The sequence below is a fragment of the Pongo abelii genome, chromosome X (genome assembly GCF_028885655.2).
Source record: "Pongo abelii isolate AG06213 chromosome X, NHGRI_mPonAbe1-v2.0_pri, whole genome shotgun sequence".
NCBI classification, from domain to species: Eukaryota; Metazoa; Chordata; class Mammalia; order Primates; family Hominidae; genus Pongo; species Pongo abelii.
Genome location: NC_072008.2, coordinates 106957567 through 106984954, shown reverse-complemented (window position 1 = coordinate 106984954; position 27388 = coordinate 106957567). Strand labels below are relative to the sequence as shown.

The 27388-nt window shown below is 46.3% G+C and overlaps 1 protein-coding gene across 2 annotated transcripts in view; it reads right to left on the bottom strand.

Annotated features, from left to right (window-relative positions):
- Nucleotides 1-27388, bottom strand: part of DRP2 (dystrophin related protein 2) — a 42153-nt gene that overhangs the window by 4466 nt on the left and 10299 nt on the right. For both annotated transcript variants that reach the window (XM_024241145.3, XM_054544845.2), the window contains 19 exons: nucleotides 25657-25835; nucleotides 21395-21558; nucleotides 19644-19800; nucleotides 18325-18445; nucleotides 15500-15768; nucleotides 14964-15110; nucleotides 14455-14533; nucleotides 12360-12420; nucleotides 11989-12050; nucleotides 10276-10350; nucleotides 9150-9351; nucleotides 8842-8927; nucleotides 6861-7018; nucleotides 6358-6524; nucleotides 4725-4836; nucleotides 3072-3208; nucleotides 2709-2774; nucleotides 2384-2449; nucleotides 1376-1519 (listed from right to left, as the gene is read on the bottom strand). In XM_024241145.3, coding sequence (XP_024096913.1) covers nucleotides 1376-1519; nucleotides 2384-2449; nucleotides 2709-2774; nucleotides 3072-3208; nucleotides 4725-4836; nucleotides 6358-6524; nucleotides 6861-7018; nucleotides 8842-8927; nucleotides 9150-9351; nucleotides 10276-10350; nucleotides 11989-12050; nucleotides 12360-12420; nucleotides 14455-14533; nucleotides 14964-15110; nucleotides 15500-15768; nucleotides 18325-18445; nucleotides 19644-19800; nucleotides 21395-21558; nucleotides 25657-25773 — 2390 coding nt within the window. In that variant the 5' untranslated portion in view covers nucleotides 25774-25835. The remainder of the gene's footprint in view (nucleotides 1-1375; nucleotides 1520-2383; nucleotides 2450-2708; nucleotides 2775-3071; nucleotides 3209-4724; nucleotides 4837-6357; nucleotides 6525-6860; nucleotides 7019-8841; nucleotides 8928-9149; nucleotides 9352-10275; nucleotides 10351-11988; nucleotides 12051-12359; nucleotides 12421-14454; nucleotides 14534-14963; nucleotides 15111-15499; nucleotides 15769-18324; nucleotides 18446-19643; nucleotides 19801-21394; nucleotides 21559-25656; nucleotides 25836-27388) is intronic.

Here is a 27388-nt window from a genome sequence, read left to right as displayed (position 1 = left end):
AATGCACATGACTAGTACATAGCTCACACTATATGTAATTCATCACACAAGTTCAACAACACTCAAACTGGTCTCTACCCTATTCAATGAGATGAGCCTACTAATTTGGTGCTTGAGTATCATAGCAATGTCAAATTGCTGTAAAAGTTTCTAAAAGCTTACTCTCTGTTTTTTTTTGTGTGTTTTTGTTTTGTTTTGTTTTTTTTAATCTTGCCTTGGACTGGTCACAAACTGGTCACAAACTGGCCCTGGTCCGCTCTCCAAACTCTGAGTAGCACCGTTCTAAAGACTTGCTACTCCAAGTGTGGTATGTGGAACAGCAGCATGGGCATCCACTGGGAGCTAGTGAGAAATGCAGAAACTCAGGCCCCACCCAGACCTGTGACTTAGAATTTGTATTTTACCAAGCTTCCCAAGTGACTATCTTATGCACTACTGTTTGCAAAGCACTGCTCTAAGGGGTACTATGAATTCTACTTCATGCCCCATAAGTGGCTTTGACCCTCCTTAGGTCCCTGCTGCCACCTTTACTTTATGGAAAGTCATGCCCTCCCTGTATTCTTCTTCACCATCCCTATTCCAGACCTCAAACGCTCTATGTAGTGTCATCGTCCTCTGGAATACTTTTACTAGGTGATACATATTTCTTTCCACTTCCAACATTGAAAGGTCTCTGAGGGCAGGAACATGTCATACTCTCTCCTGTTTTCTCTATGCATTCTCTCTGCTTGCATCTCATGTGTTCTTGGAAAAATTTGGGTTACATTAAAAGGATTCAGGCCGGGCACAGTGGCTCATGCCTGTAATCCCAGCACTTTAGGAAGCTGGGGTGAGCAGATTACTTGAGGTCAGGAGTTCAAGACCAGCCTGGCCAACATGGTGAAACCCCATCTCTACTAAAAATACAAAAAAAAAAAAAAAATTAGCCAGGCATGGTGGTGCATGCCTGTAGTCCCAGCTACTCGGGAGGCTGAGGCATGAGAATCATTTGAACTCAGGAGCCAGAGGTTGCAGTGAGCCGAGATCACGACACTGCACTCCAGCCTGGGCAACAGAGTGAGACTCTGTCTCAAAAAAAAAAAAAAATTAAAAGGATTCAAATAATTATTATAATAGCTAGCATTTATTGAACCCTTACTATAAGCCAGGCACTGAGCCAAACACATTATATGCCTGATCTCATTTGGTCTTCACAAGTGACCCTAGGAGGCAGGTTTGATGATCATCATCCCCATTTACAGATAAGGAAATAGAGGATTACAGAATATAAGTAACTTGCTCAAGGTCAGACAGCTAGGATGTAGAAGTGCCTGGACTTAAATTCAATCTGTCTGCCTCAAGAACCCACACAGATTTCTGCTATCATCACACCCACCGGTTCTCATCTTCCAAGTGGGCCAGGATCTTCTGTAGCTCCCCCTTGCTTTCTGTGGCCACACTGCATGGAGCCTGCTGTCCAAAGGCTGGCTCCCGGTCTGTGATGGGGCTGGAGTGCCGCAGCAGGTACTGGTCCTCGTCTCTGCATGGGTGTGGGGAAAGCAGAGTAGGTGGCCAGTTGTTGAACAGAGAAACAACTCAGCTTGCAGCTCAGGCCCCAGGAAATGCATGCTGGAGGATTCACTTCTAAGTCACATCAAGAGGGAAAGGACATATACTGAGGCTTGAGAGGGATGAAAGTGTTCAAAGGAGGCAGAGGCTGTGGTTGGGGGTATTGAGAGAGTGTTTTCAGGATGCGGGTATCTGGGTTCTACTTACAGCCTCCCCCCCCGGGAAACAATGAGCAAATCATTTCCCTTTCTGTGCTGTTCCCCCACTCTACCCTCCTTTGTTTCCTCTTCCTCTAGAGGGATCTGAGTCCCAGTCAGGGCAGATTGATCCATGTAGCCAGCAGCTCCTAGGACCTCTGAGCAGGGTGGGGACCTCCCTAGAGACACAAGGCCCCTTCTCTGGGCTGTCATACCAGGAAATTCCCTTGGCTATACTTCAGCCAAGTCCCTGATGTCTCCCAGGGTTAGTGTAGCACTAGATAGGGCTTTGGCATCTTGAGCGCAAGATAATGGCTCCTTTCTACAACTTCAGATGAGGGAGGGCATATTCTTTGTTCCTCAAAGTTGTGTATAGAAGGATGGGATCTTGCAACAGGAAGGGACTTGGAAAGATGGCAGAGAGCTAGTACATCACTCATTTCCTAGGCTGATTGATAGAGGGAAGACTGCCTTTCTTACTGAACACCGTGCCCAGAAAGCAGCCTTCCTTCCTTAGGGAGCTAAGGATCCTAACCACCACACACCCCCGTTCCCTGGAGGATATATCCTTCCCAAACAGTGGCACAAAGATCTCAAGGAGAACTATTTCTGGCAAATAAGCAGCTGTGGAAACTCACATGCTGTCATCTGGGGACAGGCTGTCATTAAAGAAGGAGCAATTTTGACTTTCCATCTCAGCAAGCCTAGGAATAAAGAGCAGAGGCAGGAGAGAAAACAGGATGTGGGGCCTGCTTCCATCTCAAGGACTCTAATCTCACAACAGGATCATTGGCTTTGAGAGCTGCCCCAACTACTCCTAAGTATTGGGCCTTGCTGGCTGCTGCACACCCCACTGTGCACATCCCCTGGCCCTGACTCCATTCTCCTTGCCCCGACTGAAGATCCTTTCCCCTCGGACTTCCTACAACAGCTCCCACCCACCTCCCGCAAACCTGGTGGTACCTGCTGGCAAAATGCTCAATTCGGGAGTGTGTGTCGGCGTGTGGCAACATCGGGGAAGAAGCCGGCCTAGAAGAAAGCAGCAAAGACTCGGGGGACCAAAGACTGGGCAGCCTGTTTCCTCCTCCCTCTCCTGCTCCCTACATTATGGACATGGGCAAGAGCTGATGGGAACAAAATACAAAGACTGGATTCCAGTCTACTTCTCAGGCCAGAGTGCAGGTCAGGCCCAAGCTGAACTGCCCTATCACTAGTGGGATTTACCTTGGAACATTCTCCTAGCCCACTCGGGACTCAGTCCCTTCACAGCATACGATCGGGCTCAGTGAGGCTGCCCACAGCCCCTGCTCAGCCACCAGTACTCACGTCTCACTGTAGTCAGCCTCCAGCACTGATTGCACAGGCAGATAACCTCGCTGAGGGTGTTTGCTGAAATAATGCTTGGAGCGGAATTTGTTCTTTAAGGTTGTGGCAAAGTCCCTCATGTTCTCACTGGATGTGGTCTGAGGAGGAGACAGGGCAGAGGAACTTACCCTAATGGCTTCCAGATATACTGGGCAGGTATGGCTGCTCTGCTAGAGCAGACAGCCTGCTGGGTAATCCACTCTTGCTCATGCCCACCATACCCTGCTCCTAGAAGAAGGTCTGGGAGGATATATGCCAAACTCAACACTGGTTGCCTCTGGGAAGTTGAACTGGAGGGGTGGGGGGCCAAGGTGAGGAGACAGGAGGACTTTCATATTATACTTAAAAAAATTAATTGTCTCAGTTCCTCTAAAAGCAAAAATAATAATAATAATAATTAATTTTGTAGAGACAGGGGTCTCACTGTGTTACCAAGGCCGGTCTTGAACTCCTGGGCTCAAGAAATCCTCCTACCTCGGCCTCTCAAAGTGTTGGGATTACAGGTGTAAGCCACGGCACCCAGACTTTGTTTTATACTTTAAACGCTTTTATATGATGTGAATATTTTATAATGAGCATATGTTTGTTAATTTTTAAAATAGCTTTTCTATGAATTCTAAGGATGTAGAGGATGAGCAGGTGGTAGAGGATTATCAGTCTACCAGATCCAGCCAGTTTTCCATGTATGACTTTTCTAATGTTTTCTTTAAAATGATAATAAATGAAAAGTAAAGGGCATGGTCCCTGTTCCCACCAGGCCACACCGAATTTCTGTGCCAACAGGATTTGAAGAGATGAAAGCTTGGATAGATGGATTGTGGGGAAACAGGTTGAAAAACAGGAGACAGAATAGGGGAGAGAGAGCAGTGGTGGGAGATGGGGATATGATCAGGGCTTTGGGAGCATCTGTGGGGACAGAAAAGGAAAAAGATGAGTAGGGAGCAGAGTCATTGCTGGAAGCTAAGCGTGGAGCTGTGGGTTTTAAGCACAGCACAGGAGCAACTCTGTGGCTGGAGTTCAGGGATGCTGACTGAACTGGGCTAAGGCAGGTATGGAGGACACGGTTACCAGGGAAAACCAAGTGGAGTTTGGGGGTCCAGGTAAAGGACATACCTTTCTTTTTTCCCTCCAAGGGATGAGTAATTAATTTGAGCATAAGCTTTGGTACTGACTAGAAGGGGTAGAAATAATGACAAAGCATCAGGGAAAGACTGAGTGACCCAGTACAGAAGCAATATAGGAAGCTAGCCAGGAAAAACTCAAGTGAGCAATGGAAGGCGAATCACCTGGAACTGCCTTGCTCTCTCTGTTTTAGTTTATTTGTTTGTTTTGCTTTGTTTTGTTTTTCCTGAGACTTTTCTCTGCAGTAAACAGTGAGTGCCCTTTAAATGGCTGAGAGTGTCCTGGGCCAGCTGTGGCCAGGCCTGGTGAGGGAGAAGCTCTGCTGGAAGAATAGAGAGGCCTGAATTTCCCAAACCAGTGAATCACCAGAGCTCCTCGGAGAATGCTCCCCATGGGAGAGCAGAAAACAATGAGCCAATGCTGGACGAAGTGGATCAAGGCCTAGTACCTGAGAGCTGCCTAACCCTCCCACCCAGCCTGGAGGCTTCATACCGGTGTGTAATATTCCATGATGGGGTAGTGCAGCTTATTGCCTTTGCTGGCCCTGCCTGTCAAGAAGCAGGTCTGGCAGATGTCGACGTTGAATTGCTTCAGACTCCGGTACCTTGGGGGAGAGGAGATGTAGTAGGAAAGAGAGTCCAACGTGCCACAGTGACCTCCCCACTGTTCCCCTAACATTAAAATATACACACACAGTAGAAGGGGATGAATGAGGCATGGAGCCATAACATGCCCAACCTCGTATACATAGCAGTGGCTGAGTTCTCAACAGATGAACAACTTTATTCTAGAGACCATAAATCTCTATGAAATCACAAGGCCAGGTTCCCAGGAAGTGTGGGAAATAGCATTGTCTCACCACCTTTGTTTAAGGGAGACGGGAGGGAAGCAGGGGTAAATATCTCATTATATCAAATGGCCTTCTAAACAAGGATGGCCCAAACAGGTCCAGGCTCCCAGGGACCACCACCTACCCTGGAGAAATTACACTTCCAATATGAAGGCAGTTCTTTCTACCAGCCTTGGCTAAGCTGGCTAAAAGTTATTTCCAAAGGTTGTTCATAATAATATACCTATTATTGCAGAATAAAGAATAGCCCTTCAGATCTACTTCCAAAGCCTGGCTGAACTGCCCAACCTTGTAGCATAGGACAGTGAAATGCCTAGACTTAGAGGAGTCATATGATCCAATATCTAGTCTAGATCTACCACTAACTAGCTGTGTGCCTCATTTGCTCATCTTACAAAAAGCAGGGTGATGACAGGGAGAGTTGTGGGTTAGTGTTTTACAAAGGTAAAAAGTTGAGTGTTTTATGATGAAAGTCCAATCCAGGATAGTGGTTACCTTTGTTGGGGAAGGAGGGGAATATAATCAAGGAGACCTCAAATGTATTGCAATAATGTTTTATTCCTTAAGTTGGTCACGGGTATATACTGTGGTGTGCTGATGCCAGCTCATACCAGCTCACGACAGTTGGCTGTTAAAATTTCAGGGGTTTTCTAAGCCAGTTGTTAAATCTAGCCATTATTAAATTATATAAACTCACAATTAAATAAATTATATTACAAACAAAGGTGATAAATACTCAAAACTCATTACTTCCTAATTACTTTGCTACTCTCTATGCTCTTGAGGTTACTTAACATCTATTGTATCTGCATGGTTGACATACTATATAAATGGTGTGCAACTGAGGATCTGTTTCTGACTCTGCTCAGAGACCTCCTGTAAATAGCCTGATATCATTCACAGTGGGAGTATATACATCACAGAAATTAGCAAATGCTACAGATCAAGTTTCCTTTTTTCTTTCTAGAGAGTAGGTTGTGAAACATTTGCTGGCATACCATTTAGTACATAGGTGCTCTTACACCTATGTTCTTCTATACATTTTTGTAGGTCTGTAATACTTTATAATACAACTAAAACAAAATATTTCCTCACTTCCCATTTAAAAACAATTAAACATTCTGCAATAGAAAGGATTATAACAGTATATAATAATTTACAATAGACTAGCTGTAATTATATAATAATTAGGTGACACTTTATTTTATAATATCTGAGTTATATGTCACATGACATATTTATTATTATCATCCCAGCAGGTATTGTTTTCCCTACCTGAACCCCTTGATGGGGCACTGCCTACAGATAGAGCACTTGGTCTGATGCTTCACTTGCTCAGCAATGGTGACCCGATGCAGAACAGCCAGCCACACCATGGACTGGGGCTCCAGGTTGACCCACTCCAGGAACTGGGACGCTTCAATGACTGGCTTCCCGGTGCTCTACAGAAACAAGAAGACCAATGGGAATGACTGAGGCCCAAAGTGTCTTATCCCTAGAATGGCAGCCCTCAGAGGGGCAGGAGAACCAGCAGGGGCTGGGTTGGCCTGTTCTCCAGAGATGTTCACGTTCTGCCCTGTGCTAGTTGAGCTGACACCCTCCCTAACAGGACTATGATTCTAGAGCCCAGAGAACCCTCTGCCCTGTTGTTCCATCCCAATAAACTCCCTTGCATCTGCGTACTTCAGATCAAAAGCCTAGCTCGTAGTCCTCCTTCCCTTCTTCCCACCCTTCCTGCAACCTCCCTTCCCTCCCCCACTCCCCAGTTTCATACTCACAAAACGGAAGCAACTACGGACACTGGGCTCCACGTTGCTGCCCCCAAAGGCTGCCACTTCGCCCAGCTGACGGGGCACCTGAATGGCCTCATGAAGCAGGACACCAAGGTGGCGCTGGTCACACTGGCTGCCTGAGTTGGCCACTTGGCTGAAGAGGTCTGCTGGCCCCACCGTCAAGAATGGCCAACCCCGACACAGGAATGGCCGGAGAATGGTGAGGAGAAAGGGCAGAAAAGGAAAATAGGGAAAGAGCACAGACTGAGCTAATGACTTTTCAAACTGGACTACATAGAGGTCTATCCCTGACCTTCTAGCAGCCGAGTTCTAAAAAGAGCATTCTCTGAGTTCAGAGAGAAAAATCAGGGCAACACAAAGAGAGAATATCAGGGGGAAGGGGAGACAGAGAGAGAAAGAGTGAGAGAGAGTGAAAGCAAGAGAGAGAGAGGTCGAGTGCACTGTGTGTAAGAGCAGTGCCAGACACAGATATGATACTGTTGGGAAAACAGATTCTTCCAGAAGCAGGATGATGGGGTACGGGCTCAGGGGCACCTGAACATGAGTCACAGTCAGGCTGCCATACCATCTCTCCTGTTTATGTAGTCTGACACTGCAGTAATCTCTCAATTGTCCACACAAATGAAAGGAAACACTGGCATGCATAATCCAAAAAGAGAAGCTAATTCAAAACATCTGATCATCTAAAAATTATCTCTAAGTTGTTGTGGAATCTACTATGATACTTATCTTTGTATATGGGTTATTTAAGCCCTTCTAGGGCTGTTCCCTTCCATATCCCAATCCAGCCTTAGCAAACCTCCTCCAGAGGTTATTCTCTGTCTGCTTCACACCTTGCTTAAGGCTTAGAAAATACACAGAAATAGAAGGCAGAGAGCCTAGGTTCGAGTTCTGGGTCCATTACTGCCTAGTTGTAGAATCATGGGTAAGTCATGAACCTGTCTATGCTGCAGTTTCCTTACTTTTTAAAATTAGAGATGGAGTCTCACTATGTTGTCTAGGCTGGACTTGAACTTCTGGGCTCAAGTGATCCTCCCACCTCGAACTCCCAAAGTGCTGGGATTACAAGCATGAGCCACCATGTCCAGCCCAGTTTCCTTACTCTTAAATTGATGATAAATAATCACTGTTCATCCCATCGCAAGGAAATGTTGAGAGAAATACATAATATCATAGCCATGAACATGTTTGGAAATGTTCTCTTCCCTGTAAAGTTTTTCCAGACTGCTGTCATCTGTCTCTTTTCTGTCATATGATACAGGATATATTCTTGGCCATTTGGATTATTCTCATCAGTACTTTCTAAAAAATGCTTTCTGTGTACTTCCATCTCCTCCTCTGGACTGTAAATCATTGGAAGCAGGGACCACGTCTAATTTAACTTAGCACTCACCCCATTTAGCAGTCACACATTAGGACTCAACAACTAATCATGCTGCTACTGAAAAGTTCAAAATGCTGAACACAAGATGGAGGACAGAGGGGAACGCAAAGGTACTATAAGCCAAAGATGTGAAAAACTACAGAAGAACACAGTGTCCGCCTCCCAGATATTGGGGATTATTGTGCCCTGCATGTGTATATAAGAAGTCTCTAGTGACATGGCTTGAGCTTCAGACTGGAAGAGGGCTAAGCCTGATAGGCCACAGGGGAATGCAACTAGAACATCAGGGCCCTGGGTACCTCAAAATGCCAACATAGATCCTGACTAAATACTTCCATCAGTTTAGAAGGAATGAAGCCCGTTGGAGTGACACTGGGAATAGTAATAGGCCTTAGGCCCATCTTGTCCTTTGGCTGTCATGTGTTATTTGCAATAGTGTGAACCAAGAAGCATCATAAGGTAGCCCAAGTAGCCCTCTGCTGAGTCACAAGATGTACCTTCTGCTTATCTTACACCCTTCCTCCTCCCTGCAACACCTCTCCCTCTACCCAACACCACTCCACACTTTGGAGTTATACTCACACTGAAGTTTCTCCTTCACTTCCGTGCCACATAAGCATGCAATGCCAGTCTTAAAAGACAATGCCCGCATCTTTCCGCTGCGACCACTAGGTTTAAAAGAAGAGACTGAGAACACGAATGTATGTAAAGGGTTAACATCTTGGCAATCATTTCCCTCACAAAGTTGATCCCAGCAGGGCCCTGTTCCAACCATGCCCCAAGCTGAGCTGGGTCCAAGTCTACTATGGGAGCAACACCTTTCCACCAGGCCCACTTGAGATATCCTATTGAATTTTATCCTGGAGGCTTCCAGAGCTGAAAACCTTTACCTATCAAAAACATTGAGGAGCCAATTGAGGCTCATGTCCACACAGAGTGGCACGTTGACCAGGATGCCTCTTTCCTCCTCCAAACGTTCATATAAGGCAGTCAGGCAGTGAATGACCTCCACCACATCCATCACATGCTCACTGGCCTGCAGATCATGCTCATTGAAGATTTCCAGGGCTGTGGTTAAAGTTACCAGGTCCACTGGTAAGGAAAGAAGAGAAGGGAAAAAAAATATAGCCAAAAGTAGAACGCCAGGGATTAAATAAGGAGATAAAGCCACCAGCATCACCAAATTTGACTGAATCTCCAGATCAACCATTTGCAAATATGATACAAGCTTGTCCTTTACTAAGACCCTCATCCAAGGAGGCAGAAGGCAGCAAAATGTTCCTCAAATTAACCCAACATGTTTTTATATCCAATGTTCTTTGACATCAGTTTCAAAAAGATGATGGGACATGAGTAAACTCAACTCCTATGTTGTATTAACTCCCAAGGGATCAAATCCCATTTTAAGTTTCTGTCTTTGCATGAGTTTCAACTGCAAATAGGTTCATCTGTAAGTTTTGTTCTGAGAACCCAGACACCAGCAATGAAGGCTCAGGTACGGTTGGGGAAATGTGACATATATCAAGAGGACATCTTAATTACCCCCAAATGCTGGCTCAGCCTAGCCAGACATGCCTGAGCCAGGAAGTCTGAATGAACAGTGTCTCCGAGAAAGGCCAGAAGGCATATTATATCCACAGCCACACTGTTCCCTAACCACTGGTATTTGCTTCAACAGTTTTGCTGCTACATCCAATAACCCCAAGATGGCAAATCATGGGTTGCAGTACTTCCTGTCACAAAGCAGTTGCTTGATTATACATACTGAGCATGGGAAAAGAGTCAAGGAGGAGCATAACAGTGGGGTTAATTTGGAAACACGTCTGGGGCCTAGCGAGAGTGGAAGGGAACTGGAAAGAGCAGAAGTTGACAGCTAGCATATTGCAGGCTTTGGAGAGTTTCCACCAAGCCAATCAACAACCTTTGCCAAGGTGGGAGGAAAATGAGAAACAGCAGACAGATGAGGAACAGGAGAGGGGTGGTGAACGTCATAGGGAAGTACAACAGGAGACGTACAGCGCAGGGCTTTCTGGACTCTGCGGAGTTTCATGGCAGTGCGATAAGCTGAGAATTTAATGTTGTTCAGATCAGCTGCAAAGAATGGAGAGAGACCAACTCAGATCAGAAAAATTCAAGTTGAAGCCACAACAAGATACCATCTTACACCCACCAGACTGGCAACAAATAGATGTCTGACAACAGCAAGTGTCAACAAGAATGGGGATGAATGAGAACTGCCAGTGAAAGTGTGAACTGACACAATCATCTTTGAAAACAACTTGGTATCACCTAGTAAAATGGAACAGTCACATATCCCACCACCCAGCCAGCTATATATCCCAGAGCAGTGACTTGCAAATGCTTTTTGATCAAGACTTACAGTATGAAATTCATTTTATAGCATACATGTGTATATGTAAAAATAACTAAATCAAACATTTCAGGAAGCAATTCCTTACTAGATTGGATAGAGTAAAAACAACAAAATTAATATCAACTATGACTCTTGCTAAGGATCTGTTGCATATTAATATTTCCTGGTCTATTTCAGTTTTTTAAATGTTGGTCACAACACACTGAAATGATGTTATGACCTGTAGACTGAAAAACATGCCCCAGAGAAATCTTTGCACACATGTACTGGAAGACACATACAAGAAACTCCTCAGCAGCACTGTCCTCATTAGCTTAAAACAAGAAATGACCCACGTGTCTGTCAACAGCAGAAACTGTGCTATATACAATGGAACATTCTACAGTGGTAAAAAAGAATGAACTGTAGTCACATGCATCAGCATGGATAAAATGTGCAACAAACATAATGATGAGTCTCTCACAGTAGGCAAAGATAAGGCACGCAAGAGTCACACTCATCACAGCCTGGACAGTCTTTTAAAGCAAATCAGACTTCACATCTGTAAGAATAATGCACTAATCCAGTGATAAAATGGTCTAGAGGGGAATGTAGAGCCTCCAGTTGAGAAAGGTGCAAGGGTAAAGGAAGGCAGGCTGTTGGAGAAACGATGAGGCACTCATTCCCTCTCCCACCTGCTTATTGACTGCGATTCTCTTCTATTCTTTTTAGAACCACTTTATTGAGTTATAGCTGATATACAAAAAGCTGTACAGATTCAATGTCTACAAGTTGATGAGTTTGGAGACAAGTATGCATCTATGAATCCATCACCCCAATCTATGCCATTAGTACATCCATCACTTCCAAAAAGTTCCAACTACCCTCTTTATTGTTTTTTTCTCTAAGAACACTTAACATAAGATCTACCTTCTTAGCAAATTTTTAACGATACAATCCAGTATTGTTCACTATAGGTACTATGCTGCCCCGTAGATCTCTAGGACTTATCCATCTTGTATAATTGAAACTTCTTTGTACTCTTGACCAGTATCTCCCCATTTTCCCCTCCTCTCAGCCACTGGCAGCCACCATTCTACTCTCTGCTTCTATGAGTCTGTCTATTTTAGATTCCTTACACACATGAGATCATGTACTATTTGCCTTTTGTTTCTGGCTTATTATTTCACTTAGCACAATGTCCTCCAGGTTCATCCACATTGTTTCAAATGGCAGTATTTCCTTCTTTCTAAAGGCTGAATATTCCACTACATGGATATACCACATTTTCTTTATCCATTCCTCTGTAGATGGACATTATAGGACAAAGGCAGCTGTGTATATGCCCACCCTATACACGAAGCCCACATTCTTACCTAGGGTTTGGTATAACTCTGTCATCTTGGGATGGTCCCAGCATGTGGTCTGAGCCTGGTGGCTACAAACAATAGCATCAATAGCACCAGCATCTATACCACCCACCCACCCCCACACTCAGGTGTGCACACCACTCAGTGACAGGTTGGATGCAAGAAGCTGCAGGATTCGAGGGTAAACCCAAGATGCCAAAGCCCAAGGGTTCACCTTTACCCAAGTAGAATCTTGAGATCTTGATATGAGTAGGAGAAAAACCGAACTGGATGGAGGAATCCCAACAGACAGAGTGACAAGGACAGGTAGCAAAAAGGCAGGAGAGGGAGGGGGTGGGCAGGTGACTGACCCACTTCTGATTCAGATGGTCACTCACTTGATGTAGTAGGGAACTTTATTGGGTGAAATTGCTCTTTCCCAGGGAACCTGGACAGAGGCTGGTAAAGGAGAAGAGAAAGAGAAAAAAAGGTGGCCACTAATGCTCTTAAGGCCCCCAGCTACTCCCTTGCTCTATCCTCCCAAAGAGGTGGTCAAGCCCAAAAGGGGATGTCTGAATTTCATTGCCAGCTCTTAACAGCCTCTGAGGGTGGGGCAAAGAGTTCTAATGAACACGCTTCTCTCCCTGATGTTAGGGCAAGGCAAGGAGAAGAGGTTGTCACCAATATCCTAACATACCAGAGATGTGGCAAGGGCATGAACAGGAATACTTGGCCTTGGCCACTCTGACAATCTTCTCCCTGAGCAGACTGCCATTTCTACCCATCAGCTGCAGGCAGCTGGATTACTCTTGCGGATATGAAGTAGACTCCACTATCCTCTTAGGGCTCAAAGCTCTTCCCCTAGAAGATCAAGTTTCTCAGTCCTGTGGGACTGTAGGTAATGGTACTGCCCATTTCTCTCTCTCTCATGAGGAACTCTGGAAACTCATGCCTCTCTCTGCCTGTGTCTATCTTTTGGACCTTCCAGGAATGGCTCAGTTTACATGGTCAGCTTGCTCACTGCAGTTTTCCTCGGTACAAGAGTCCTCCGCCTGCAGGTATAGCTGTATGCCAATGATTATAATAGCAACAATTTTAACCACATTTAACATTTACTGAGCTCCTACTATGTGCCAGATATTATGCTCATTGCTTTGTGTGCAATCTCATTTTTCTGTCTGTATATTCTCACCACCTCCACTGCTATCAGCCCCCCAGTCTGGGCCACCATAATCCCTCACCTGGATTATTGCAATGTACCTCCAAATAGGCCTCCCTGTTCCCACTCTTGCTCCCCAGTAGTCTCTTCTCAACACCCTGACTCTGTTGAAACATAAGGCAGATCATGCCATCCCTTGGCTCAAACCCTGCCAATGGTTCTCCGTTGTACTGAGAATAAAATCTGAAGTTCTTCCCATTGCCTACAAGGCCTTACGTGCTCCAGCCTCCCCTACTCCCCCACACTTTGCTCTCCTTACTGTTTCTCGGACACATCCTTACCTTAAAGGTGTGAAATATGCTGTTCCCTCTGCCTGGTATGCTCTTCCCTCAGCTATCATCCACACAGTTCATCCCTTCACCTACTTTAGACCTCTGTTCAATTGCCACCTTCTCAGTGAGGCCTCTGCTAACCACCCTGTTCAAAATTGCAACACCTCCGTGCTTAAGTCCAGCACTCCCTATCCACGCCTTCCCTGCATTAATTTTTTCCATAGCCCTTGTCACCAAGTAACCTTATATATATTTTACTTATTTGTTTGTGGTCTGGTTTCCCCAGCTAGAATATAAGCTGTCTAAGGATTTCTGTGTGTTTTGTTTACTGATGCAGCCCCAGTGCCTAGAGCAGTATCTGGCCCACAGAAGGCCCTCAATAAATATTGTTGAAAAAATAGTCATTTAATTCCCATAACCTGATGAGCTAGGTAATATTTTTCCTTCTTTTTACAGATGGGAAAATTGAGGTTCAGAAAGAGTAAGCTATTTTTTTTTTTTCGAGCCTGCACAGCTATTAGGTTGAGGTGCTGTGCCTCAGACCCAGATCTCTCCGATTTGAGAGATTGTTCTTTTTTTTTTTTTTTGAGATGGAGTTTCATTCTTGTCGCCCAGGCTGCAACCTCCACCTCCTGGGTTCAAGCAATTCTCCTGCCTCAGCCTTCCAAGTAGCTGGGATTACAGGCACCCGCCACCATGTCCAGCTAATTTTTGTATTTTTAGTAGAGATGGAGTTTTGCATGTTGGCCAGGCTGGTCTCAAACTCCTGACCTCAGGTGATCCGCCCATCTCAGCCTCCCAAAGTGCTGGGATTACAGGCGTGAGCCACCACGCCCAGCCGAGAGACTGTTCTTTTAGCCACTATACCACACTGTTTTATCCTTACTGCTTCTCGGATGTCAAGGTATACTGGGCTCCCACTAGGGCCCCAGGGGATAACAATAGACTCTCCAGGAAGATGGCTGAGGTTCTGCTAAGTGGAGTCCAGTTTGGTTCACGTACAGGAGAGAAAGTGCTGTGACCCAGGCCCAAAGTCCCGGTGGGCATCCTGGAGCTGCTTAAGCCTCTCACTAACTGACGCCTATGGAAAGAACAGAGTGAGGTCAGTAGATTCATTCCAGCTGTTTAGAGTGGGATCCCCAGGTGCCTCTGGGAATCTTTATGAGCTTCCTCAGGGACTGGCTTTTCTCTGGTTCCAGCCTCTCCCACTGTCACTCAACTCCTAGCCATCCCCCAGAACTCCCAAAGGTCACAGCAGAGCATCCCTAATTCCAGGGCAGTCACTCTTCCCCTACCCCTGTCTACCCTGAGGGCCCAAATCCAGAAAGACCCCTCTTATTCATTTTAATCATTCCCTGCAGCTTACAGGTTGAAAAGCCCATTCCCTAGCCCCACATTTTCCACTCCTCTTTTCCCATGCAGATCCTATTTCCATACCCCTGAAGAAGTTTCTCCCAAGCCTAGTTATATGGAGGCACCTCCCCATGGTTCACTCCAGGCTGCTCTTCTACCTGTAGTTGTTTCCATCGGACGTTGATCTGTTCCAGGGCCTGGGAATTCTCCATTGACAAGTGCACATCAGAAATGGCAAGTTGGTGGGCCAGATCATTCACTAACTTTACTCCATCTTTCATGGGGGAGAATTCTTCTTTGAACAGCTGGAGAACCAGGACCCAAGTGCCACAGCAGACAGAGTGGGAAAGAAGAAACATTAGTCATTCACCTCTACTCTTCCCTCTTCACCCAGAGGTTTTGTTTCAATAACACAGCCTAGTGCTTGCCTATTAGGGCAGCCAGACTAAGGTGTGGGTGGCCACTGTCCTTATCCTCTTCCTCTCATCCTCAGAAAACACCAGGAAAAGAAAAGAAAGTAAAAAAAACAGAAGAGACTCCAGCCAAACCAGCCCCAAATCTAGCACATTAACTGACAGCAACTCAGTTGTAGCCCACGCCAACAGTGGAGTCTCAGCAGCAGAAACATTGTCAGGGTCTGGGGAGAGTGTCAGGTCTCAGGGTAGACTGTAGTCAGGGGAGGGGGCTTGCATACCTTAATAGCCTGGATGTGCTCTGGGAGTGAATCAATGAAGAGATCCCCAATGGGCTCCCAAGTGGCTCGGACTCCCTCAGCTTGGCTCAGAGTAGTGCTTAGTTCCTCCATCGCCCCTTGAATCTCCAAGAGCTGCTCCAGAGTCCGCTCAATGTGACGGTGCTGGTCCACACAGCGGGCTGTCAGCTTCTCCCACAGTTCACTGGCCACCGTCGCCTGCTTCCATACAAAGCGGCTGAGATTCTGGATCCGCTGTTTCGGGGAGGTATCTGCAAGAGGAGGCAGGAAGCCAGGTTAGGCCAACTAGGCAGGGTCAGCTCAGAGAAAGAGACAGAAACAGCCCTTTATAAAATGTGTGTGTATGTGTGTGTGCACATGTGGGCATGTTTGTGTATATATTCATACACACACAAATACATATTTTTCCATGGTTGAGCCCTTTAATACAGTCACGTTTTTTTAAAAAAACTGTTTATTTTTAAATCATTGTAGAGTCATAGGCAGTTATAAGTAATAACACAGAGATTTCATGTACCCTTTACCCAGTTTCCCCAAATGACAACATCTTGCAAAACTACAGTATAATATCATAATCAGGATATTGACATTGACATAATCTACCAATTTTGTCCAAGTTTCCCCAGTTTTACTTGTATTTGTGTGTGTGTGTGTGTGTACACGTGTGTTTAGTTATATGTGATTTTATCACATGCGTTGGTTTACATATCCGCCACCACAGTCAAGAGACCATATTGTGTTTTTCCAGTTACTATATCATGAGGATTTCCTCATATTTTAAAACAGTAGGAAATGAAAAAGTAAGACATTATAAGAGGCATAGTGAGGCAAGCCATCTAGAGACCTATTCATACGACCCTGGAATGTGATTTTGCATTAGTTTCTGTTGCCCACTTCCAGCCAAAGGGAGGCATTTTATGAAGGCTCAGCCCAGGAGAAGTTGGTATAATGTGTCCAGCTTTTCCACTTAGGCTCCTGATCTGTAGATTTATTCTTCCTCCCTCAGATCTCTCCTCAGAAGATCCAGAGCCCCATAGCCCCAGGCTAACTAGAATTGTGCTGCTCTTTCTAGAGCTTGTCCTATCTGAGGCCCATTGGGCATCAAATTAAGTACTAGCCCTCCCATCGAAGGGCCAGAAATAAACTGAGAAGGGCATATGGCATTGACAAAGGGCTCAATTCATGAAGGGTCCTTTCAGGCTATTCATAATCCATCTCAGAGGGTTGAAGATTCTTTTTGGAGAAGAGGGCTTGCTGGACCACCACTCAGATCTAGTCACCATGAGTCCCATCCCACTGCCTTATTTGAATTTAGACCAGAGTGGCCCTCTCTATCAAGGGAAGGGGCTAGAAGTTATTGGAGTCAGTATCAAAGAGTCACAGTTGGCTGGGTGCAGTGGCTTACACCTGTAATCCCAACACTTCAGGAGGCCAAGGCAGGCCAATCACTTGAGCCCAAGAGTTCAAGACCAGCCTGGCCAACATGGCGAGACCTGGTCTCTTCAAAAAACACAAAAATTAGCTGGGTGTGGTAGCATGCGCCTGTAGTCCCAGCTACTCAGGATGCTGAGGCTGAGGCTGGAGGATAGCCTGGGCCTGGGAGGTCAAGGCTGCAATAAGCTGTCACCACGCCACTGCACTACAGCCTGGGTTATGGAGCGAGAGGCTGTCTCAAAAACAAAGACTAAACACAAAAAATCCCAAAGAGTCATAGTCAATTTGCCTTTCAAAGGCAATCACCACCTAACTTTTTAGATTTTATAAAGGTTTATTATTTGCTGGTTTGCATGTCCCTCGATGTTGGAATAAAGCAGTATTTTAAAATTATGATTATTTTACTTTGTTATTTTGTTGTATATTATTTATTTTTGGAGTCAGGGCCTTGCTCTGTTGCCTAGGCTGGAATGCAGTGGAGCAATCATAGCTCATTGCAGCCTCGAACTTCTGGGCTCAAGTGATCCTCCCATTTCAGCCTCTCAAGTAGCTGGGACTACAGGCACACACCACAAAACCTAGCTAATTTAAAAAAAAATTTTGGGCCAGGCGTGGTGGCTCACGCCTGTAATCCCAGCACTTTGGGAGGCCGAGGTGGGTGGATCATGAGGTCAGGAGATTGAGACCATCCTGGCTAACACAGTGAAACCCCATCTCTACTAAAAATACAAAAAATTAGCTGGGCGTGGTGGCAGGTGCCTATAGTCCCAGCTATTCGGGAGGCTGATGCAGGAGAATGGCATGAACCCAGGAGGTGGAGCTTGCAGTGAGCCAAGATCACACCACTGCACTTCAGCCTGGGCGACAGAGCGAGACTCCGTCCCCCCCCAAAAAAAAAATTGTAGAGATGGGGGTCTCACTATGTTGCCCAGGCTAGTCTTGAATTTCTGGGCACAAGTGATCTTCTTGCCTCAGCCTCCCAAAGTGCTGGAATTACAGACATGAGCCACTGTGCCCAGCCAGCACTATGTTTTTAAAGGACATACTGGTACTTTTATTCATTGAGTCAGTTCAATTCATTTGAGTGGTTTTTTGTTTTTCTTTTCCACATCTCATTAAATGGCCACAAATGCTGCTCCAAAGAGCCACATACAGCTTTGGGTCACACAACTGTTGACCCCTGCTCCAGGCTATATTCTCTTTGCTTTTTTTCCTGCAGTAGGAATCTTGCTTTCCCCCAACTTTGGATGGACTCCTGGGGGAAACTAACCTCCTAGATAACAGGTAAGAAAATGAGTTTGGGGAAGGCAGGAGGGTGTTTGTTCAGCAGTACATGGCTCAAGAAGAAGTGGGAAAAACAGAAGACCACCTACCTTTGCTCTCAGAATGAGGCTCCTCTAATTCCTCAAATGGGTGCTGGGACAGGAAGGCCTGAGCTGACTCCAGCACAGAATAGATGTAGGGGCCCCGAGACTTGACTTCTTCCATAAAGGCCTATAAAGTTTAGCAATATGGTCAACAGGAAAGGAAAGTTTTTCAATCACTTTACATTCCATCCTGCAATTGACAACCTTTCTTCTTCTCAGTGTGACTTGATTCTTTGGCATTATCAAGTATCTTTGAACTACCTACACAAAAAGACGTGCAATCCTCCTGATAGAAAAATAACTCTGACACTGGAAGGTCTGTTTAGTATGAAATTTGTCTGTCTATGCCACAGGACAGAGAAAAATGTGGGGATCTTGGTTCTCCAGAAGACTCAGAAAGCTTCCTGTAAGGGTTTTATGGAAACCAAACCAAGATAGGCAGGATTTATATTAAAATTATAATTAAATTTTTGGTTGAAATATATACAGGATACACAAACTAAAAGTGTACATCTTGATGTAACCAGTACTGAGATCAAGAAACAGAACTCTATCAGCATCCCAGGTGGGCCCTCCTAGTCACTATCTCATCTTCATGCCCCACCCCTCCATCCCCTCCCACAAAGGTGACCACAATTCTTACTTGTAAAACCACTGATTATTTGCCTATTTTTAAACTTTGTATAAGTGGAATCATACAGTATGTACTCTTTTTGCATCCAGCTTTTTTTCACTCAACATATTGTCTGTCTGTAAGATTCACCCATGCTGTGGCATGTGGTTATAGTTTATTTTATTGCTGTATTATATTTCATTCTGTAGTCTTTTTAAGAAGTATTTTAACTGCAGCAGTAATATATATCACAGAAATATTAGAAATTTCAGAAAGATATGAAGAAAATTAAGAACTCCAATTTTATTACCTAGAGTTAACCATTGTTAACATTTTGATATAGTTCCTTCCTATGCTGTTATATGCATGTAAACATCATACTCATCTATACACATTTTTATACAATTGAGATCCACTTACACTTAGTTTTGTATCCTGTGTTTTTTCACTTAGCATTATATTATGTTCATTTCCCCATGTTCCCATTAAAAATCATGGCAGTATTTTAAGGGAGGCTAGAATTTGATGGGAGGGGTAGAAAGAAAATATTTGACTTAGGCTGTGGCATGCTAGCCACAGACTAATAGGACTGCATACAGCCTCCTATTCATTTAGGTGTCTCAGCAGAGCTGGGTGTCTGTCAGGGTACTGCAGAAGGGATTCCTCCCCAGCTGAGAGGCTACATACCACGGCTTCTCTGATTCTAACCTACCGCATGTGTCTCCTTCTCCTGTTGCACCAGGGCCACATCCCCTTGTAGGGGCAGCTGAGCTGACAACTCCTCATCCTTTTGGCTGAGCCAGTCAATAATCTCTTGAAGAGGGAGCTGAAGCTTTCCACTGTGGTCTGAGAAGGCCTCTAGGCGAGCGCTGCACACAATGGGTAAAACCAGCGATGTTCAGTCTTCTTTTTAAGTGGCAAAACATTTTTTTTCCAAACTAAGTTATATGGAACTTTAATATAGAAAACAAATTCAGGAGGAGCTTTTCTGGTTCAAGTGGGAGGAGGCCTGGAGTCCTCCCTCTTATCCACCCAAAGAGGGTCCCAAGGCACCTCCACATGGAGCACAGTACTAAAACCAGTAGGTAGAACCATGGGTGTGGAGGCATCCCAAACTTGAATGGCTTAAAATGTCACTTTGTGGATCTCAGTTACTTCAGTTGCATGCCAAACATCAGGCTGGGAAGGGTAGGAAACTGACCAAGGGCATTAGAGGTGACAGCTGTCTGGTTCCCCTCTTGCCCTGGTAGAATTCAAGTCATGCCAAACTGCTCAACCATAGAGGCTGTTCCGAACTGCCCTCTGAGCAGGAGAGGATTCAGTAAGTGGAAAGGGCAAGTTGGGTGGTTGAGTATAGGCATGCACATGTGCAAGGATGCATACGAATATAACAGCCCTTGGGACCCAAAGGAACATTGGCTAGAGGTCTGAGATATGGAAACAGAAAAATCTGTACTGTATAATTATCTCTGTCTGCCCTCCCACCCCGCTGCCCTCCAAATGAACCATGGTAGGAAGCTGGAGGCTGGCCAAGGATATGTGCAGCCATCAAGCCATTCTCCTTGGCTGACAATAATAACTATCTTTATTCATTGCCCCCCCTCCCACCACCACCTAGGCCAAGATCTTTACCTAAATTATTGCTTCAACTAATTCTTACAACAACCTTATCAAGTAGGCATTCCTATTGCCCAGAAAGGGTAAGTAGGTTCCCAAAGATCACACAGTTAAGTCATTGATAGAGCGATGATTTTAACTCAGGTTTACCTGACTCCAAAGCCTGCATTCTTTCAACTTATCCACAATGCCTCACCCCTAACAAAGCCTACCAGAAGTCAGAAGCTTGGACTTTGATGATAGAGGGTGGAGAAAAAAGTGGCAGGCATGCACAGACAGCTAGGGAAAGCCGATCAACTGAGAAAAAAATTGACTTCAGGCTCCTACAGAGCTACCCTTAGTTTGGGGAGAAATAGGTGGGCTGAAAACTTATGGATAGAACGTAAAAGGATGGGGAAGCAAACAGATGAGACCTACCAAGATATAGGACAGCTATGAGAGGAAGAGGAGAAGGGAGCGATCATCCTCTTCATTTATACCTCGGCATTTTTAAGTTTAGAAAGCATTTCCACATCTGATTTGAATTCCCATGACCACATTGTGACGTAGTTAGAACAGGTATTATTCCTCCACTCATTTTTTGTCCTTATAAAAAACAAATGGAAGCTAACATTTCGAGAACTCAAACAAGTTATTCAGGGTGACACAACTACTTAAAACTGAGGCTCAGATCCAAGTCTCCTGACTTCTAAAGCAAGGCTCTTTCCCCAGTGCCAGCATAGGAAGCGGAGAAGTGGGTGGGCTAAGGAAAGGGGGAAGCACAGGCTGAGAGGAGAAGGACAGGGTTCAGCAGCAAAAGGAGCCCAACACCATCTAAGCCAATTCCCTAAGGCACCTGTTTCTTACCGGAGGTTGTGAGACTTCTTTTTTATTTCATTCCAACACAGATTCATGGCTGGTGGTTCCAGGGGTCCAGAGGCACCAACAGACCCGTTCAACAGCTTTAGGCTTAGGCAGGGAACCCCAGCACCATCTTGAGGAGGTGCAGGGCTGGTGACAGCAGCTCTAACCTGGACAGAAACACAAACATCCTGTGATCCTTGGATTGTGCCATACCCTGGTCTGCACCAAGCCAAGGGTGAGACAAGTGTGAACAGGGGGAGAGAAGGGCTGCTGTCAAGGTTCAGAAACGCTATTCTCTGTGTGTTCAGGGACTGAGATGAAGAAAGACCCTGTGGTCCTGTTCATTGCCAGGTCTTCTCTTGGTACAGGTCAGTTACATAGAACTGCTGCCTACTATTACTGTTACTCATGATTATAAATTTTGGACCTAGGGAAAGGTTAACATTACCAAGCTGGGCCCCCACCCCTCAGGACCACTGCCCAGATTGGGTCTTGGAAGTACCTGCATTAGGTAAGAAGCTGCACAGAATTGCCCAAATTCTGGGCAACCATACCACTGCAGGTAAGCTGTTGGCTCATACTTCAGGGTCCTACAGTTTACCCAACCTCCTAGAAAAGCAAGCTGAGGAGTTTCTCCATAAAGATTTATAGAGGGAGTAGACTGGCAAGAGAGAACTATCAGTGGTCCATGTCTTACTTCCCATATGAACCTTGGCTTTGATGCGTCCACCACAGTCAGGAAGCCTGGACACAGTCTTCAAGAGAACTGCTCATAAAGATGAGCAAAGGACTCTGACCAGAGTTGGTGGCCAACAGGACAAGCCATGGAGCCTGCCAAAGTCCAGTCTTGAGCCCTCAAGCACATAGTCTATTGCTTGCTCTCCTGGGCACTGGTAAGGCCCTATGGGGGTAATTGTGGGGTTTGGGGGAATGGTGGTTATCCAGGATAGCCCTAAGGAAGGTAGCTACCTATAGAACAGTGTCAGAACTGCCCAGCCAGGGGGCAGGAGCAGGCAGAGGGAAGGGGAATTGGAGGAGGAAATCAGCCTGGGCTGCTCTACCCCAGACTAGGGAGACCCACACCTGCCTACCTGCTTGTCTACATGCTTGCCTTCATTTGGAAAGAAAATGGCCCTGCTAGTCAGTGGCTAAGACTCCAGTAGTCTCCCCTTGCCCCCAAGCCATACTTCTTCCCCACACAAGACTCTCCAGGCAATTTAGGAAACCAATCATCCCATTAAAACCATAGCTCACAGCCACACCGAGAAAGGGAAGTGAGGAAGCAGTCAAGCTATGGGAAAAGCTCAGCACTCAGCCAGCCTGCAGCCCCAGGAGCTGACCCTACCTGTGCTGCCTGGGGAGTCCATAGCAGGATCCGGCAGCTCCATGATCATCCCTCACCAGATATCCAGACCTAGTGCCTGGTGAGCCACAGACAGGCAGAATCCTGACAGGCTCTGAGCAAGCCCTCTCAGGGAGGCAGGAGGGGCTGAGCCAGGCCAGGAGGCAGGGGTCACCCTGTTTGTTTACTGACCCCCCAGGAATCTGGAGGGGGCGGCTATGTCAGGGCCTGGCTGGTGAATCAGAGCTTTGTCTCTGGGGAATTCCGGTTCACTCCCAACTGGGCCTGCCACACCAGGGCCAGGATGGCCCTCTCAGGCTGGCAAGGATGGCGGGAGTGGGACTGGGCATTCCATGGTGCTGAGGAGGGGCATGCAGAGGGTAGCTTCTGTTGATTTATTTTCCCTTTCCATGGAAGACACAAAGGGCTCACTCTGCCTCCAGGCCCACCCCTCCCCTGAGGTGGAGGATAAGATCAGACCACTTTGGTGACAAGCTTCTGGTAAGCAATTTCCCTAAGACTTAAGACGATGGGCTTGGAAAATAAGCCTTGTCTTCAACTAAGTAAGCCTCCTCAGAGACAGTGAGGAAGGTTTGTGGCACATCTGGGGACAGAGCCATGGGATGGCAGCATCAGGAAGCAGGCGCAGCAGAATCCCTCTAAATATGATTATCCTTGGGTGAGTGCAGAGGCCAGGAGATTTGTCAGAGTCTACTGTGAAAATGGAGGGGTGCTCTGCCCTGCCTTTGAGAGGCAGAGAGGACTGGAGGGACAGCCATAGCCCTCAGACCTCTCGCTGTACCCTGAGGCCAAAGGGAAATGGATAGTTAGTGGGCATCCCATTGAACTTTCACAGGGGAGGGAAAGGGGTCACTGGGACCCAGCAGTTCCATGTAGGCAGCCATTGCCAGGGAGGCTCCTGTGTCCTGCCTGTGCTACCCTGGGTGGGGGCAGGGGAAGGCCCTTTCCTGTAAGCCACTGGCCTGAGGGGTAGGGCCCCTCCTGGAAGTGGCCACTCTTCTCCTTTTCCAGCAGACTTGTCTGGGGAAAGGTTAACATTCCCAAGCTGGGCCCCCATCCCTCAGCACTGAGGGAAAACACATCGTTTTTACCATAAAGGGTTCTGTTCCCATCCTTATTTATCTCCCACAGAGTCTTCTGGGCTTTCCAACAGTTCCACATTGTTTCCATGCTGAGGCCCACCTACAGGAATAGTTGGAACAGCTGCCTGACTCTTTCTGGGGTTCTGGGGTGGAGCCACCCAGGGTGGCTGGGGGATGGCAGGGGATGGCAGGCCAAGAGCAGGGAGTCGTTCTAGCTCTGGGCCATATCTTCACTCGTGCTGGGTCCTCTGCACTGGGAATGCCCAGAGTTAGAAAAAGCCCCTTGTGACCCAGCCACAACCAAGCTGTCCTGGCTCTGAGGGGAGCACCCACGATGAGCTGGGCTCCACCCATGTTAGCTTTGCATTCCCTGCAGACTTCTTGGTTTCCTAAATCCCCACCCAGCTGCCATACTATTCTCCATCACCCTGCTCTCCCTCTCCTACTTCCCAGTATACTCTGAAGTCACACCTAGCAGAGCCAGGCACACAATAGGCACATTTCTTTCTCCTTCCCTATCAATTACCTTCTACTTCTGGCTTTTGTAGTCAGGATATTTGCTTCCTGCACCCCACTCCCCTCGAGGCTCTCTATCCATCCCCTGAATCTTTGAGAAAAAGGCTGCAGGAAAGGAAGAGAAACTGGATCGTGGCAGAAGAGAGAAGTTGCCCATGCTATCGGCAATCACAAAATGAAGCCCTCAGGTTTCCCTGCCTACATGGTGGTGCTTGGAGGGGGTAGACAATGAACGGGGTAAGCCTTTTGGAAGGGCTCAGTTTTCTCAATCCCTCGACCCTGTGAAAGTCCCACTCTGGGGAAGGGGTAGGTTAATGGGGGAGTCTATGTTGACCCTCGCTTTGAGAATATGTTTGAGGCAGTAATTTCTTTCTAGCTGGATGTGGGAAAACAGCTCAGGGGGACCTGACTCTAATGCCTCTCCGGACCTTGACTTTCCTTCATTACTGGCCCCAAAACAGGCTCCCCAGCATCCACATTCTCCATCCCCACTTCGTTTCTTCCTCCCTTCCTCCTTCCTGTATATTCAGCCGTTGCCTGCCTCCCAGCAGTGACTCAGCACTGCAGCCCATCTGTGAGGCTCCAGGAGACATAGCACTTTCTCACATCCCCATAGTCTCTGGACCCCAAAGCATTGTAGGGCAACCAAAGTATGCTTATGCATCTCCCTTCTCCAGTCAACTTTCCCTAGACCTCCCTCATTGTCGGGAAAGGGGGCTGCCCTCTCTACTGTCTCACACACATCCTCTACCTGCCTACCAACATACACAGGTGGACACATACACCACCACCATCGCACTACTACAGGAGCAGAGAGGACAGGCAGATATGGAGCTCATGGAATTCTAAGTGGGGATGAGCCAGGAGCTATGAAAAAGGCTAGGAACTTGAGAGGAAAAGCCGATGGCAGGAGAGAGACACCTGTAGAAAATGGAAGGCATGCCACAGAGAAGCCAAGCCAAAGGAAGGACCTGCCTAGTCCTAGACCATGTCCTGAAGGATCATACTCTTCTAGGACATTCCTGGACCTGTAACTCTTAGAAGGTTAACATGGAACCAGCCCCCCTCAGCTGCAGTAGGCCCTCTGAGCTGCCCAGCCCAACACCCTTCCTTTCCTTATGCCCCCCAGTAAAAGACATAATGAGTAATAAAGGATGGGCTCAATATATTCCCCATGCTATCCAAGGGATTGCATGTATACAGAGAGTGCCCCTGAGCCTTAGGAAGCGTGGGTACCCCAAGGACACACAGATCCTGTGTCCACTCTTTCTCCACAGGTCTTTCTTTTACTATCAGACTCTTACCTGAGGGTGGGGGCAGGTGCTTCGGAGGCTGCTGCTATGATGGAACTGGTCAGCTGCCTGCCAATCATGACATCGTGGGAGGGTGTAAGGGCATCCCTGCATGACCATAGGTTGCATAAAAACCAAGGCTCATGGGGGGGTGAGGATAGGCAGTGTACCAACTATTGATCATTAAGCACCTGGAAAAGCAATACAGAGAGATTTTGAGTCAAGACCTAGAAAAGCCTATGAATCAAGCATCTACCCAGAGGTGCCTTGACCAGATATACAAATAAGTATTCAAAGCTTACTGACCTACCCAGGCCACCATGTACCATAAAATACTTTATTTAATTATTGACCAAGGAAGCATTTATTGTTTACCTATAGTGCTTTGTGCTAGAGACATAAAGATAACTGCTGAGATCTCAAAGCCTAACGGTGGAGGTGGGCGAGATGGGTAGGGGAGGCAGTCATGTATGCTGATAATTATAATAAAATGCTTACATAGCAAATGTTAAAATCAAGAGTTTACCAAAAGGCTAAGGGAGCACAGAGTGGGGAACAGCTAACTCTGAGAATATGCACGTATTTCAGAAAGAGCACACTTGAGATGAGTCTCAAAAGATTAGTAGATATTTGCTTGTGCAGAGGAGAAAGGGAGAATGGCATTCCCAGCAGACAGATCCACCTGTGCGAAGGTGGATGTCATAAAAAGGCCTAGCATGTTCAGAGGACAATGTGATCAGTATGGTTAGAGTTTAAGAGGCACAGAGATGAAAAAGACATGGGGGCTTCCCCTGAGGAGTATCACATACAGAGAGAACAAATGTGGATAAAATAATGGCCATAAAGTGTTATTTGAGGTCATAATGGAAGTGTTTATGGGATGAAGTGAAGAGAAAGATGAGGGAATCGTGAGTTCTATCTGGTCATGTCAAGAAAAGTCTCCCTAGAGGAAATGTGCTTGAGGTGAGTCATGAAAGAGAAACAGATTTGTCATTAGGCAGTGAAGGTTTAAAAAAAATACAAACATGAAAATTAAATATATGGTGTGTTCTGTGTGACCAGAGTACAAGGTAGGTGCCTTGTTGTGTGTAGCAGGAGATGAGGCTGTGGCCACATTGGGCCATGCCTTGAATGACAAGCAGAGGATTGTAGGCTTTATCTTGTAGACAATGGGGAAGCACTGAAGATTTTAAGCAGGGAGTGACATAATGAGATTTGCATTTTATTTTATTTATTTATTTATTTTAGACGGAGTTTCACTCTTGTTGCCCAGGTTGGAGTGCAGTGGCGCGATCTCAGCTCACTGCAACCTCTGCCTCCCAGGTTCAAGCGATTCTCCTGCCTCAGCCTCCTGAGTAGCTGGGATTACAGGTGCCTGCCACCATGCCCCACTAATTTTTCATATTTTTAGTAGAGATGGGATTTCATCATGTTGGCCAGGCTGGTCTCGAACTCCTGACCTCAGGTGATCCACCTGCCTCGGCCTCCCAAAGGGCTGGGATTACAGGCATGAGCCACTGTGCCTGGCCGAGACTTGCATTTTAGAAAGAGCCCTCTGCCTTCCTTGTAGAGTGATTGTCCAAAAGGAAGAACCTGTTGAGAAGCTGTTAGAATAGGCAGGCAGTTGCAGTGAGGATGAAGCAGACAGCATGACTCTGAGGTACATTGGAGAGGTAAAATACATTGGGCTTGATGATCAATTGGATGTGAACAGTAAGGGAGGAGAAGGAGTCAAAGGTTTCTA